Consider the following 12335-nt stretch of genomic DNA (forward strand, 5'->3'; position numbering starts at 1 on the left):
CAGCGGTTTGTGAAGGAGTGTGGCTGATCCGTCTTCTGGAGGAAGTAGGTTACAAGTTTGCTGTTCCTGTAACTTTCTTTGAGGACAACCAGTCTACCATAAAGGTGGTGCAAGATCAAAAGGACCACGGTAGGCTGAAGCATGTTGACGTGAAGTTGCACTACATCAGAAGCATGATTCAGCAGGGACGCATACGAATGGAGTACATTCCGACGGAGCGGCAAGTAGCAGACATCATGACGAAGTCACTACCAGGTGGGCCATTCTGTCGATTGCGGGGGGAACTTAACCTCTCAACTATCAGAAATTGAGCAGGGATGATAAGGTATACAATTTCTCAGTGTGTACTCGATGTATTTTGTTTTTAACGCCCAATGCTATTTTTTTTCTTTTGCGCGCCAAGCGCTGTTTTCATTCATTCCAAATTCAGATCTCTGTAAGATAAGACACGAATAAAGTACGCGGTTTAGAATTCGTTAATTCCGGTGTTTTTATTCTCCGAAAGTAGTCCGCACCAATAGAATGTAGTAGTCATCGCTTGTGTCCGCAGAGTGTATGGTCATTCCATCGCTTTCCGAATCAGATTCATTTTCTCCTTCTGAAGGTTCCACTTCTACTGACGATTGTGAATTAGCATTAATCTCTTCGACTTTGAGTCGAGACAAAGCGTCAGCGACGACATTTTGTTTCCTGGTTTGTATATTAATTCGTAATCAAACTCTTCTAATGCGAGTTTACCTCTAATAATGCGATGATTCGCGTTTGTCATGGAGAAGGTCAAGGGTTGGTGGTCTGTGAACATTTTAAATTTTCTGCCGTACAGGTACGGTCTGAAATGTTTCTCCGCCCAGACGATTGCCAAGAATTCTTTTTCTGTTGTCGAATACCTTTCCTCCGTTTGACTCAAGGTTCGTGAAGCGTATGCGATAGGTCTGTCTTTGCCTACTGGCCCTTGTGACAGCACTGCACCTATGGCATAGTCGCTTGCGTCAGTGGTTAAGATAAATTATTTGCTGAAATCTGGGTAAATCAGCACTGGGTCGAGTGTTAGAAGTTGTTTGCATTTATTAAAACTCTCTTCGATTTCTGCAGTTATTTTGAATTCCGTGTCTTTCCTTAGGAGTCCTGTGAGGGGCTTCACTATTTTTGCGAAATCTTTAATGAATCGCCTGTAGTAACCCAGTGTTCCTAAGAACTGTCGGACTTCTTTTTCAGAATTGGGGATCGGCCAGTTTTTTATGACCTCAATTTTGTCGCTGTTTGGTCGTACTCCGTCTTCAGAGACGGTGTGACCTAAAAACTGAGTTTCCTTCCGGTAAAACTCACATTTATCCAGTTGAATTTTCAATCTGGCATCTTTCAATTTTTGAAGGACTAGCGCTAGGTGTTTCGCATGCTCTTGGAGGGAACTGGAGAATATGATGATATCGTCCATATAGACGAAACAGCATACTCCTATCAAGTCTCTAAGAATACAGTCCATCACCCTTTGGAATGTAGCCGGTGCATTTTTCAATCCGAATGGCATACGCGTGAATTCGTATTTGCCGCCATTGACTGAAAAAGCCGTTTTTTCCGTGTCTGCTTCCGCCAGCTGAATTTGATGGAAGCCAGAGACTAGGTCGATGGTTGTGAAGTACTTGGCCCTACCCAGTTTATCCAGAATGTCTGTAATTTCTGGGATTGGATACTTGTCGTTGATGGTCTTTTCGTTTAGTTTTCGGTAATCGATTACCAAACGAAATTTTTTTCGGCCAGACGCGTCAGATTTTTTTGGAACCACCCATACAGGTGAAGTGTATGGGGAAATTGATTCCTTAATGATTCCATCATTTAGCATTTTCCTTACTTGCTCTTGTACCTCTTTCTCGTACACGTAGGGATACTTGTATGATTTTGAGTGTACTGGGATGTGGTCAACCGTACGAATGTTATGTTTAATTTTGTGGGTGAACGCAAGTTTATCCGTTTCCACGTATAACACGTCTTTAAAATTTGTGATCACGTTTTTCAGAGAACGTTTCTCCTCTTCATTCATGTGATCATCCCTAAGCTTGAGGTTGGTGAGGTCGACTGATTCCGGTAATTCTTTCAAGTCGAACGGGTCATTTTCCGTGGCATTTACAGGCTTGTTATATGTTTCTATATTGTTGAATGCGTCTTTGTTAATTTCAATTTCGTTGGCGTTGATTTCTAAAGGTGCTTTTACATGATTTTGGATGGCAACCACTGCTTTGTCATTTGAGCTCTGGTATAGACCAGGTAATATAGAAAAGTTTCCGAAATGCTTTTCTTCCGATATTAAAAAATCGCCATCTTTGGATGTTTCAATGGGAATATACTGAAACTCCTGTTCTGTCGTGTTTATTTTGTGAGTTTCCGAAAATTTCTTTTTCATTTTGAATTCTCTTCTACCAATTTTAAGAGAATTCTTACCAATATTTAATTGAGCGTTTAGGTCTCTCAAGGATTCATATCCAATCAGACCGTCCAAAAATTCGTGAAATTTGAACACGTAGAATTTCAATTTCTTTTTGACTTGAAAGATGTCAAAAGAAACCGAGTGTTTTATTTCGTGTGTTCCGTTAATATTGCTCACCTTTACGCCGTTTTCCGTCTCGCAATTTTCTAGCTTGACTCTGTCAGTTGAAATATAATTCTTGTTGGCTCCTGTGTCAATCAAGAATTTCATTTCGCCCTAACTAGTCAAAAAGCTAATGTACGGTATAAAATTGTTGTTAACTACGTTTTGGGCTCTTTTGTGAGACCCTGGAGAAAATTTAGTTCTTCCCCAATAAAGTAGTCGTCCTCGTCTGACTCCAGAACAGAGTTATCCATTTGCGGTGGGGTGTCAAATTCTGGTTTGTCATGTTCAGGTTCATTCGCTTTGGTGTTGCCACCGACATGTGTGTTTATTTGAGTTCTGGATCGGGCAGTTCTCATCGAAACATCGTCGTCCAATTCGGGTTTGTTGGTCTTAAACTTTCCTGACCCGTTAAATTTATTCGCGAATGCCTGTGGGTTAGGTTTGTTTTGGGTGTTTGGGAAGGGTAGCGAGGTAGGCTGTGTTTGTGGCGTTCGCCTGTTATCGCTCCGTTCGTATTTTGGTTTTGAATCTAATTTTTGCCTGAATTGCGCATTCGAGTACTCCCGTGTAATTGAATACGCTTCCTCTAATGTTTCAGGTCGGTAGCTTCTAACGTGCATTGAAAGTTGCTCCCCGAGGCCGTCCATATAACGTGTGAGAGTCATCAGACTGATCAGCGTGTTGATGGCTTTCGTCGACCCTTTATATTCTTCGTGCATTGCCGCCGTTGCTTTTATCGCGGTGTCGATGGATTTAATTTTATTATAATATTCAACTAGGGATTTATTACCTTGTTTTATGTAAAATAGGTATTGGATATGAGACGTAAGGTCTCGTCTGTCCCCGTAAGTATTGAGTAATACTTCTTTGATTTCTTCCCATTTGTTTGGGTTCCCTGCGGCTATTACAATTTCTTTAGCCTCGCCCACAATTTTATTTTTCACCGCGTGAACTATCTGCGCGTATGTGGGTGTACCTTTGTACACTTTAAACAAGTCAAGCGTGTTTTGAGTATCCTCAATCCACGCTTGGGTCTCTGTCACGACGAGACCCCCCGTCGCAACTCAACTGTGGCCGGCAGAGACAGACCGATCTACAATGGCCTGTCGGACGATCCTCTGGCAACGACGGGACAAAGGAGAAAAACGTAAACATCATTCGAACAATACGGTATTCAGAAATCGATCGTAGATGTTCAGTGATTTATTGAGTTCTATAAAAACTTAATATTCCTACAGTAAAAGTGTCTAACGTTAGTCTAGTTGATTATCCTAAAACTTAAACTAACCTACCTAGAGTAAATACAGTTACGTAAACTAATTAGAACGAAACCCATGCTAGTGATTAATGCTAATATGTGCTATCACGGGAATTGTTTACACCAGGTAACATGTGTATTCCTTTGGAATCGGTAGAAACCGAATTCTTACGCTGATTTATGCTTTAATTTAGGACATCTACTACATGGGTTAGAACTTCAACGCAACTAGAACATATTAAAGCTACTTATAACCATAATTAGATCGTAAGTAAATGAAATTATTATCGCTGTTACATAACCTAAATATGCCTATATACAGTACAGTAAATTCCCAAATTAATACCCGTGAAGGCGTGATAGGATCCTAACATTTCCTAAGGTCACCAAAATTGTAAGTTTGCGAGGAATATTGAAGAGAAAAGATATAATAAATTGTTTATTTTAGCTTAAAGCTTACCGCACAACAAAATCGGTTTGCTCACTGGAGTTGGAAACTTACCCACAACATTCTTTAAGAATTTTGTACGTGGGTTGTCGGAATGGAAGGACATCACAACCAATCGACGTATCAATGCAAATCATGCGATCGTCCAAATTGGGCAGATACGCATATGGTTGCATGTGATCAGTGCCGTCAATGGGAGCACTTTATTTGTGCCGGCGTGACTCAAGCCGTGCAAAGACGTCCATACATTTGTAAGCAGTGCCAGGAGGAAAATGCAGCGTCCCTCCGAATACTGCGGCCACGTTCAAGAGGTAACCAGTCCACTAAAACGTCTGAAGGGAGGCCATCAAAGACGTCAGAGGTAAAAGTGTCTTCAGACAGAGGAAGTAAAGCGCAATCGGCTATCCGGAGCAACAGTACTAGGTCGTCGGCTGTACAGAAGCAGTTAGAACTGGCAGAGGAAGAGGCTAAACTAAAGGAACAAGAGCTCAAGGAGGAAGAAGAACTCCGACAACGCGAGCTCGAAGAAGCACAACGCCAGTTGGAGGAGAAGCGGAAGTTGCTGGACGAGGAGCTACGTTTGCGTCAGCTAAAGCTGGAAGTAGACAAAGCACATTTGCTGAAACAGCAGCTTATCCGCAGAGAGTCTTTGGAGAAGAGGACGGAGATCATGTTGCAGATTTCGGAACGTGGTAGTGTAGTGACTTCCATAGCAAGCTCACGAGAAAAAGTTACGGAATGGTTGAATGTTAATCAACCTTATGGGAAGACTGGTGGGAAGGAATTGGAACCACAAGATGGAAACAATTCCAGAATGGTCCCTCCGGCCCCAGAAGAGCTACTGCCCGAAGGAGTCTCTTCGATGTCAGTGAATGTACCCACTTGCCGTGGTACCCTTTCATCTATATCTCAACCAACTCACTCATGTACAGGAACATCACCTCGGAAAACCACAATCCCACCTCTAGAGATACCATCACTCATCGTTAGAGAACCTTTTCGTCGATACATATCAACCTCGGAACCTATTCCTCGAGAAAAATGGCCTCCTATCGTACCAGATCCGTATCACTCGCCGGTCTGTGGTCAACGCACTCAACACGATGATAATCCAGTTTCCATGACATCGTCACCGCGTCGCAGTCCATGGAACACCCCCTTACGACATAGTTCTCCGGTGGTCTCCGAACCAGTTGTTCCTCAACATACATCTCCAATGTTTCATCAACATTCGAGAGAAGATGGACATCGGGATTATCCGAGCCCTAACCATGGAATCAGTTACAATGGAGAGGTTTACAATCGGACCCCACGACAGCAAAGTCCACCGAGAGTTAGAAATCCTCCTTTTCCACGTGGTCCACCGTCGGTACGTTATCCACGGACTTTGATCAACCCGCCGATACCACGTGATCCTCCGATACCACGTGATCCTCCGATACCACAAGATCCTCCGATGCCACGTGATCCACCAGGTGCTCTTAGTTCTCAGCAAATAGCTGCCCGACAAGTGGTCGGAAAGGATTTACCCACTTTCAACGGAAACCCCGTGGACTGGCCGATGTTCATCAGCAGTTTTGAACAGTCTACGATTAGTTGTGGATACTCCAATGCTGAAAACCTCGTTCGTCTACAACGGTGTCTCGTTGGACATGCTCGAGATGCAGTACGAAGCAGACTTCTGCTGCCAGCCAGCGTGCCACAAGTAATGAACACTCTACGAACACTTTATGGACGCCCGGAACTACTCATCAGGTCTCTGCTCGAAACTATCCGCAGGACACCAGGCCCTAGACATGACCGGCCCGAATCGATCCTCGAATTTGGACTGGCAGTTCAAAACTTTGTTGATCATCTCCAAGCAGCGCAGCAAGTAGACCATCTTTCGAACCCGATGCTCATGCAGGAACTGGTAGAGAAGTTGCCAGGACCAATGAGGATGGATTGGGCTGCATTTAAGAGCCAACGACTTCGAGTAACTGTTCTGACGTTTGGGGAGTTCATGGAAAGATTGGTAAAGGCGGCCAGCGAAGTGAGTTTCGAGCTTCCTGGGTATCAGAAAATCCCGAGAAATGAGAAGCAGCGGTCAAAGGAGAGGGCAATGGTTCAAACCCACTCTTCCGGTAATTCTGCCGGCTTCAAGCAGCTCAGTGCAACCGGAAATCCACGCAAATCAGCTCGAACATGCTGTTCTTGTAGTCATGAAGGCCATAAGATAGCCGAATGTGTAAAATTCAAGCAGCTAGGTATGGAGGAACGATGGAAACTAGTAACGGACAAAGGCTTGTGCAGGACGTGCTTGAACAACCACGGAAAATGGCCGTGCAAGTCATGGAAAGGATGTGGAATAGAAGGGTGCCGTTTGAAACATCACACACTCCTCCACTCCAATTCCAATCCCGCCTCGTCATCGCATTCCGTGAACATTTCGTCGAATCAACTCTCATCTAACGAACATCAACCACTATTCCGGATTCTACCGGTAGTTTTATACGGAAAGGAGAAAAGCATAACTATTTTCGCGTTCATCGACGTAGGCTCACAAATCACTCTTCTGGAGGAAAACGTTGCGAAGGACCTTGGCGTTGTGGGCCCTACGAAACCACTCACCCTACAGTGGACAGGAAACATGACACGCAAGGAGCCGCGGTCTCAGCAAATCAACTTTGAGATAGCGGGGAAAAACAGTAGTGCTCGTTACGATCTTTGCCAGGCACGTACAGTGAGCTGTCTGGTTCTACCTTCTCAACGCCTGAACTACCGTGACATGAGTCAACGATTTCCTTACCTCAAAGGCCTGCCACTAGAGGATCACGATCTAGTCCAACCAAAATTACTGATCGGACTAGACAATCTTCGACTTGGAGTTCCACTGAAACTACGCGAGGGAGGTCCCCAGGATCCAATAGCCGCTAAGTGTCGTCTCGGCTGGGGAATATATGGGTGTTCATCAAAGCAATCAGCACCAAGGGCTTCAGTCAACTTCCACACTGCTGCTGCGCCCGATGCGGACTACATGCTGAACGAACAACTGAGAGATTTCTTCACGATGGAAAACTGTGGAGTATCCACTACCTCAGAAAAACTAGAATCTGAGGATAACAGGAGAGCAAGAAGATTGCTCGACGAGACCACACGGCGTACATCATGCGGATTTGAAACGGGTTTACTGTGGAAAGTCGACGCACGAGAGTTCCCGGATACCTATCCCATGGCCATCCGTCGAATGAAGTCCTTGGAAAAGAAGCTGCAGAAAGAACCATCATTGATGCAGCGAGTTCAGGAGCAGATAACGGAATTCGAGTGTAAAGGATACATCCACAAGGCCAGTGCAACAGAAATTGCTGAAATAGACTCGCGAAACACTTGGTTCCTTCCGCTAGGTGTAGTCATCAGCCCGAAAAAACCAGGAAAGATCCGGCTCATTTGGGATGCTGCTGCGAAAGTCGATGGGACTTCGTTCAACTCACACCTTTTGAAAGGCCCGGACCTCCTCACTTCTCTGCCTAAGGTCTTGAGTGGTTTTCGCTTGTTTCCGGTTGCTGCATCCGGAGATATCAGGGAGATGTTTCTGCAAATCAAGCTACAATCTAAGGATCGCAAAGCGCAGATGTTTGTATTCCGCAACAGTCCTGATCAACCATTGCAAATCTACGTCATCAACGTTACTATGTTTGGGTCCACTTGTTCTCCAGCTTCAGCACAGTTCGTGAAGAACTTGAACGCTGAAGAATTCGCTCAGCAGTATCCCCGTGCAGCTTCCGCCATCAAGGACCATCACTACGTGGACGACTACTTGGACAGCTTCAGGTCGATCCACGAAGCGATCGAAGTGGTAAACGAAGTGAAGCTTGTCCATTCAAAAGGTGGATTCGAAATACGAAATTTCCTATCCAATGAAGAAGAAGTGCTGAGGGAAATCGGAGTAGCGGATGCAGAAGTCTCGAAGGATCTCTCTCTTATACGGGCGGAAACAACTGAATCCGTGCTCGGCATGAGGTGGATTCCCAAAGAAGACGTCTTCACCTATACCTTTGCAATGCGAAATGACTTGCAACCAATCCTCAACGAAGCCCACATCCCAACAAAACGCGAAGTACTGAAAGTCGTCATGAGTTTATTTGATCCAATGGGTTTTGTATCGTACTTCCTAGTGCATGGAAAGGTGCTGATGCAGAACATCTGGGCAACAGGAATCGATTGGGATGAAGCGGTGAACGAGGAACTGTACGATCGTTGGCGACATTGGATTGGTTATTTTCCCCAGCTGGATACCTTGCGAATTCCACGGTGCTACTTTCAAACGCCATTTCCGGACAATTTCGATCAGCTAGAGCTCCATGTATTCGTCGATGCCAGTGATTCTGCCTACGCTTGTGTAGCGTACTACCGGCTTCCAACTCAATCCGGCATACAGGTGGCCTTCATTAGCGCAAAGACGAAGGTTGCACCTCTCAAGGTTCTTTCAATCCCTCGTCTAGAATTGAAGGCTGCTGTCCTTGGAATCAACCTTCTTGAGGCTATCCAAGGTTATCACACCTATCCCATAAGTCAACGAGTTTTTTGGAGTGACTCCAGTACAGTACTAGCCTGGATTCGATCAGACCACCGTCGTTACAACAAATTCGTTGCCGTTCGCATCGGTGAAATTCTCACAGCAACTGATGCACGCGAGTGGCGATGGGTCCCCTCTGAAATGAACACTGCCGACCTCGCTACCAAATGGAAGAATGGCCCCAACTTCCTACCAACTAATCCATGGTTTTGTGGTCCGGCGTTTCTTCACCAACCTGAGGAATGCTGGCCTCAACCATCCCAGGCCAGTCCAACTAAAGAAGAACTTCGATCAAGTCACACTCATTACACAGCTCCTCAGTTAATTGACGTATCCAGATTCAGCCGGTGGACGACGCTACAGCGAACAATGGCTTTCGTGTTCCGATTCATCAACAACCTGCGCCGTAAAAGATGTGGATCCAAGCTGGAACTGGGCGTCTTCGATCAGCACGAATTAAAACGTTCAGAAGAAGCACTATGGAAGGTAGCCCAAGCTGAAGCCTTCCCAGAAGAAATCACCATTCTTTCTGGGTCACAAGGGTCTCCCGAAGCGCGACACGACCGTGTTGCCAATTCAAGTTCGATCTACAAGAACTGGCCATATCTCGACGAGCGTGGGATACTTCGGATGCGTGGTCGAATCGGTGTCGCATCCTTTGCACCGACCGAAGCTAAGTACCCCGCCATCCTTCCCAGGCAACACCTAATTACGTTTCTTCTTACAGACTGGTACCACCGCCGTTTCCGCCACGCCAACCGAGAGACCGTAACCAACGAAATGCGTCAACGTTTCGAAATCGCCAAGCTTCGTGCTCTGATTGCGAAGGTGTCGAAGACCTGCATGATTTGTCGACTGAGAAAAGCCATGCCCAGTCCTCCCGCAATGTCACCGCTTCCGAAAGCCAGGCTACAACCGTTCGTCCGACCATTTACCTACGTCGGATTGGATTACTTCGGACCTGTAATGGTGAAAGTAGGTAGAAGTCAGGTGAAAAGATGGGTAGCCCTATTTACCTGCCTCACTATTCGTGCCGTGCACTTGGAGGTCGTGCACAGTTTATCGACGGAATCGTGCATCATGGCAGTGCGCCGTTTCATCGCACGTCGTGGTTCCCCTGCTGAGTTCTACTCGGACAACGGAACATGTTTTCAAGGCGCTAGCAGAGAGCTAAAAAGGGAAGAAGTACAGGCAAGGAACAACGCTCTAGCTACTACGTTCACGAATGCGAATACTCAATGGAGATTCATTCCACCAGCGGCTCCACATATGGGTGGAGCGTGGGAGCGTCTAGTTCGATCGGTGAAAGTGGCAATGGGAGCCGTAGCTGACGCTCCTCGCAGACCAAGTGATGAAGTCCTGGAAACGATTCTCGTAGAAACCGAAGCGATGATCAACACGCGACCGCTCACCTACATCCCACTCGAATCGGCAGACCAAGAAGCTCTAACGCCTAACCACTTTCTGCTGGGATCTTCCAATGGTGACAAGATCCGGCCGAACGAACCTATTAATAGCCCGGCGGTCCTGCGTAGCAGTTGGAAGCTAGCACAGGCCATCACCAACGAGTTCTGGTCAAGATGGGTGAAGGAGTATCTGCCAGTGATAACACGAAGAGGAAAATGGTTCGAAGAAGTTCGGGACATAGCAATCGGTGATCTGGTGTTGGTAGTGAGTGGAACGGTGAGGGACCAGTGGACTCGAGGACGAGTGGAAGAAGTTATTCCTGGACGGGATGGACGAGTCCGTCAGGCCCTAGTCCGGACAGCATCTGGAGTACTGCGACGACCAGCAGTGAAACTAGCGGTTCTCGACGTTTCGGAGAGTAGTAAACCTGATCAAGGAGATCCAGTGCATCAGGAGCATCACCAGGGTTTACGGGTGGCGGAATGTCACGACGAGACCCCCCGTCGCAACTCAACTGTGGCCGGCAGAGACAGACCGATCTACAATGGCCTGTCGGACGATCCTCTGGCAACGACGGGACAAAGGAGAAAAACGTAAACATCATTCGAACAATACGGTATTCAGAAATCGATCGTAGATGTTCAGTGATTTATTGAGTTCTATAAAAACTTAATATTCTACAGTAAAAGTGTCTAACGTTAGTCTAGTTGATTATCCTAAAACTTAAACTAACCTACCTAGAGTAAATACAGTTACGTAAACTAATTAGAACGAAACCCATGCTAGTGATTAATGCTAATATGTGCTATCACGGGAATTGTTTACACCAGGTACATGTGTATTCCTTTGGAATCGGTAGAAACCGAATTCTTACGCTGATTTATGCTTTAATTTAGGACATCTACTACATGGGTTAGAACTTCAACGCAACTAGAACATATTAAAGCTACTTATAACCATAATTAGATCGTAAGTAAATGAAATTATTATCGCTGTTACATAAACCTAAATATGCCTATATACAGTACAGTAAATTCCCAAATTAATACCCGTGAAGGCGTGATAGGATCCTAACATTTCCTAAGGTCACCAAAATTGTAAGTTTGCGAGGAATATTGAAGAGAAAAGATATAATAAATTGTTTATTTTAGCTTAAAGCTTACCGCACAACAAAATCGGTTTGCTCACTGGAGTTGGAAACTTACCCACAACAGTCTCCTTTTGTTCCCACTGAACGTTGGAAGGTTTTTGATGGGGTCCGGAGTTTTGAATTGCAGGAATTGATCATCTGCCTTGTTTTTCATTTGAGTAATTGTACTAATCAAAGACTGCTGCATGTCAGTTAGGTTTCTTATGTGATCAAGTAGCTGTTCTACTGATATTTGCTGTTGTTGCACTTGTGGTGCAATTTTGCTGTTCTTCCGCTTCCTCAAATTCTGGAGGCGGAATCAGATCGGGAGAGATCATATCTCTTTCCATTTCAAATTTATTATTCCCCTCGAACACTAATTTAAGCAAGGAAGAGTCAAGTTTAGTACACTCACTTCACTAGCTTTTCGCTTAATTTTTACACTACACTTTTTGTTGTGATATTTGGTATGAACGAGAAGTAAATGGTTTATACTTACAGAAGAGCTGCTCGCATCTTCCGGAGTCCTGTGGTACGCTGGTGGGTTGTAGGTTGAGTGTTTGGTCCTTCCTTCGCTCCGAATCACACAAACTGCGTGATATTCGCTCAGCAGTGGCTACGCCGATGATCCGGTTATTCGCGATGAATGTTGCTCAGGTTGGTCTTTCGTGGGCCACTCCGTGTCCAAGCGCTTTCGGTTGTTGAAGCTGCGCTTATGTTCACTAAGGATCAGCTTCGGTTTGTGATACGTCACTTTGGTTTGTGATAGTCACTTTTGGTTTTTTTCGCTAAGTCCGTTTTTAAGAAAGCACTTGTAAAAATTCGCGGTTCACTACTTCCACACTTTTCCGAAGACTGCGCCAATAATGCTCGTGGTTAACCGAGTGTTATAAAAAAATTTATTTATTCACCATTTACCGATTACAAAGAACGCGCACTTAAGACTAGCCG

General features: G+C 45.2%; 1 protein-coding gene and 1 long non-coding RNA gene across 2 annotated transcripts; both read left to right on the top strand.

Annotated features, from left to right (window-relative positions):
• The first annotated feature begins 3912 nt into the window (after positions 1-3912).
• Positions 3913-10852, top strand: LOC135716092 (uncharacterized). The gene is made up of 2 exons (XM_065238912.1): positions 3913-4112; positions 4168-10852. The coding sequence occupies exon 2, from the start codon at positions 4388-4390 to the stop codon at positions 10850-10852; it is 6465 nt and encodes a 2154-aa protein (XP_065094984.1). The 5' UTR covers positions 3913-4112; positions 4168-4387.
• Positions 10853-10996: 144 nt separating this feature from the next.
• On the top strand, positions 10997-11464 carry LOC135716091 (uncharacterized). Its single transcript, XR_010519494.1, has 3 exons — positions 10997-11085; positions 11152-11224; positions 11281-11464. It is a non-coding gene; the product is annotated as an uncharacterized LOC135716091 (long non-coding RNA).
• Positions 11465-12335: the final 871 nt, after the last annotated feature.

The sequence above is a fragment of the Ochlerotatus camptorhynchus genome, unplaced genomic scaffold, assembly GCF_037179485.1.
Source record: "Ochlerotatus camptorhynchus isolate MF236.1 unplaced genomic scaffold, CSIRO-AGI_Acam_v1.1 ptg001119l, whole genome shotgun sequence".
Classification (NCBI taxonomy): domain Eukaryota; kingdom Metazoa; phylum Arthropoda; class Insecta; order Diptera; family Culicidae; genus Ochlerotatus; species Ochlerotatus camptorhynchus.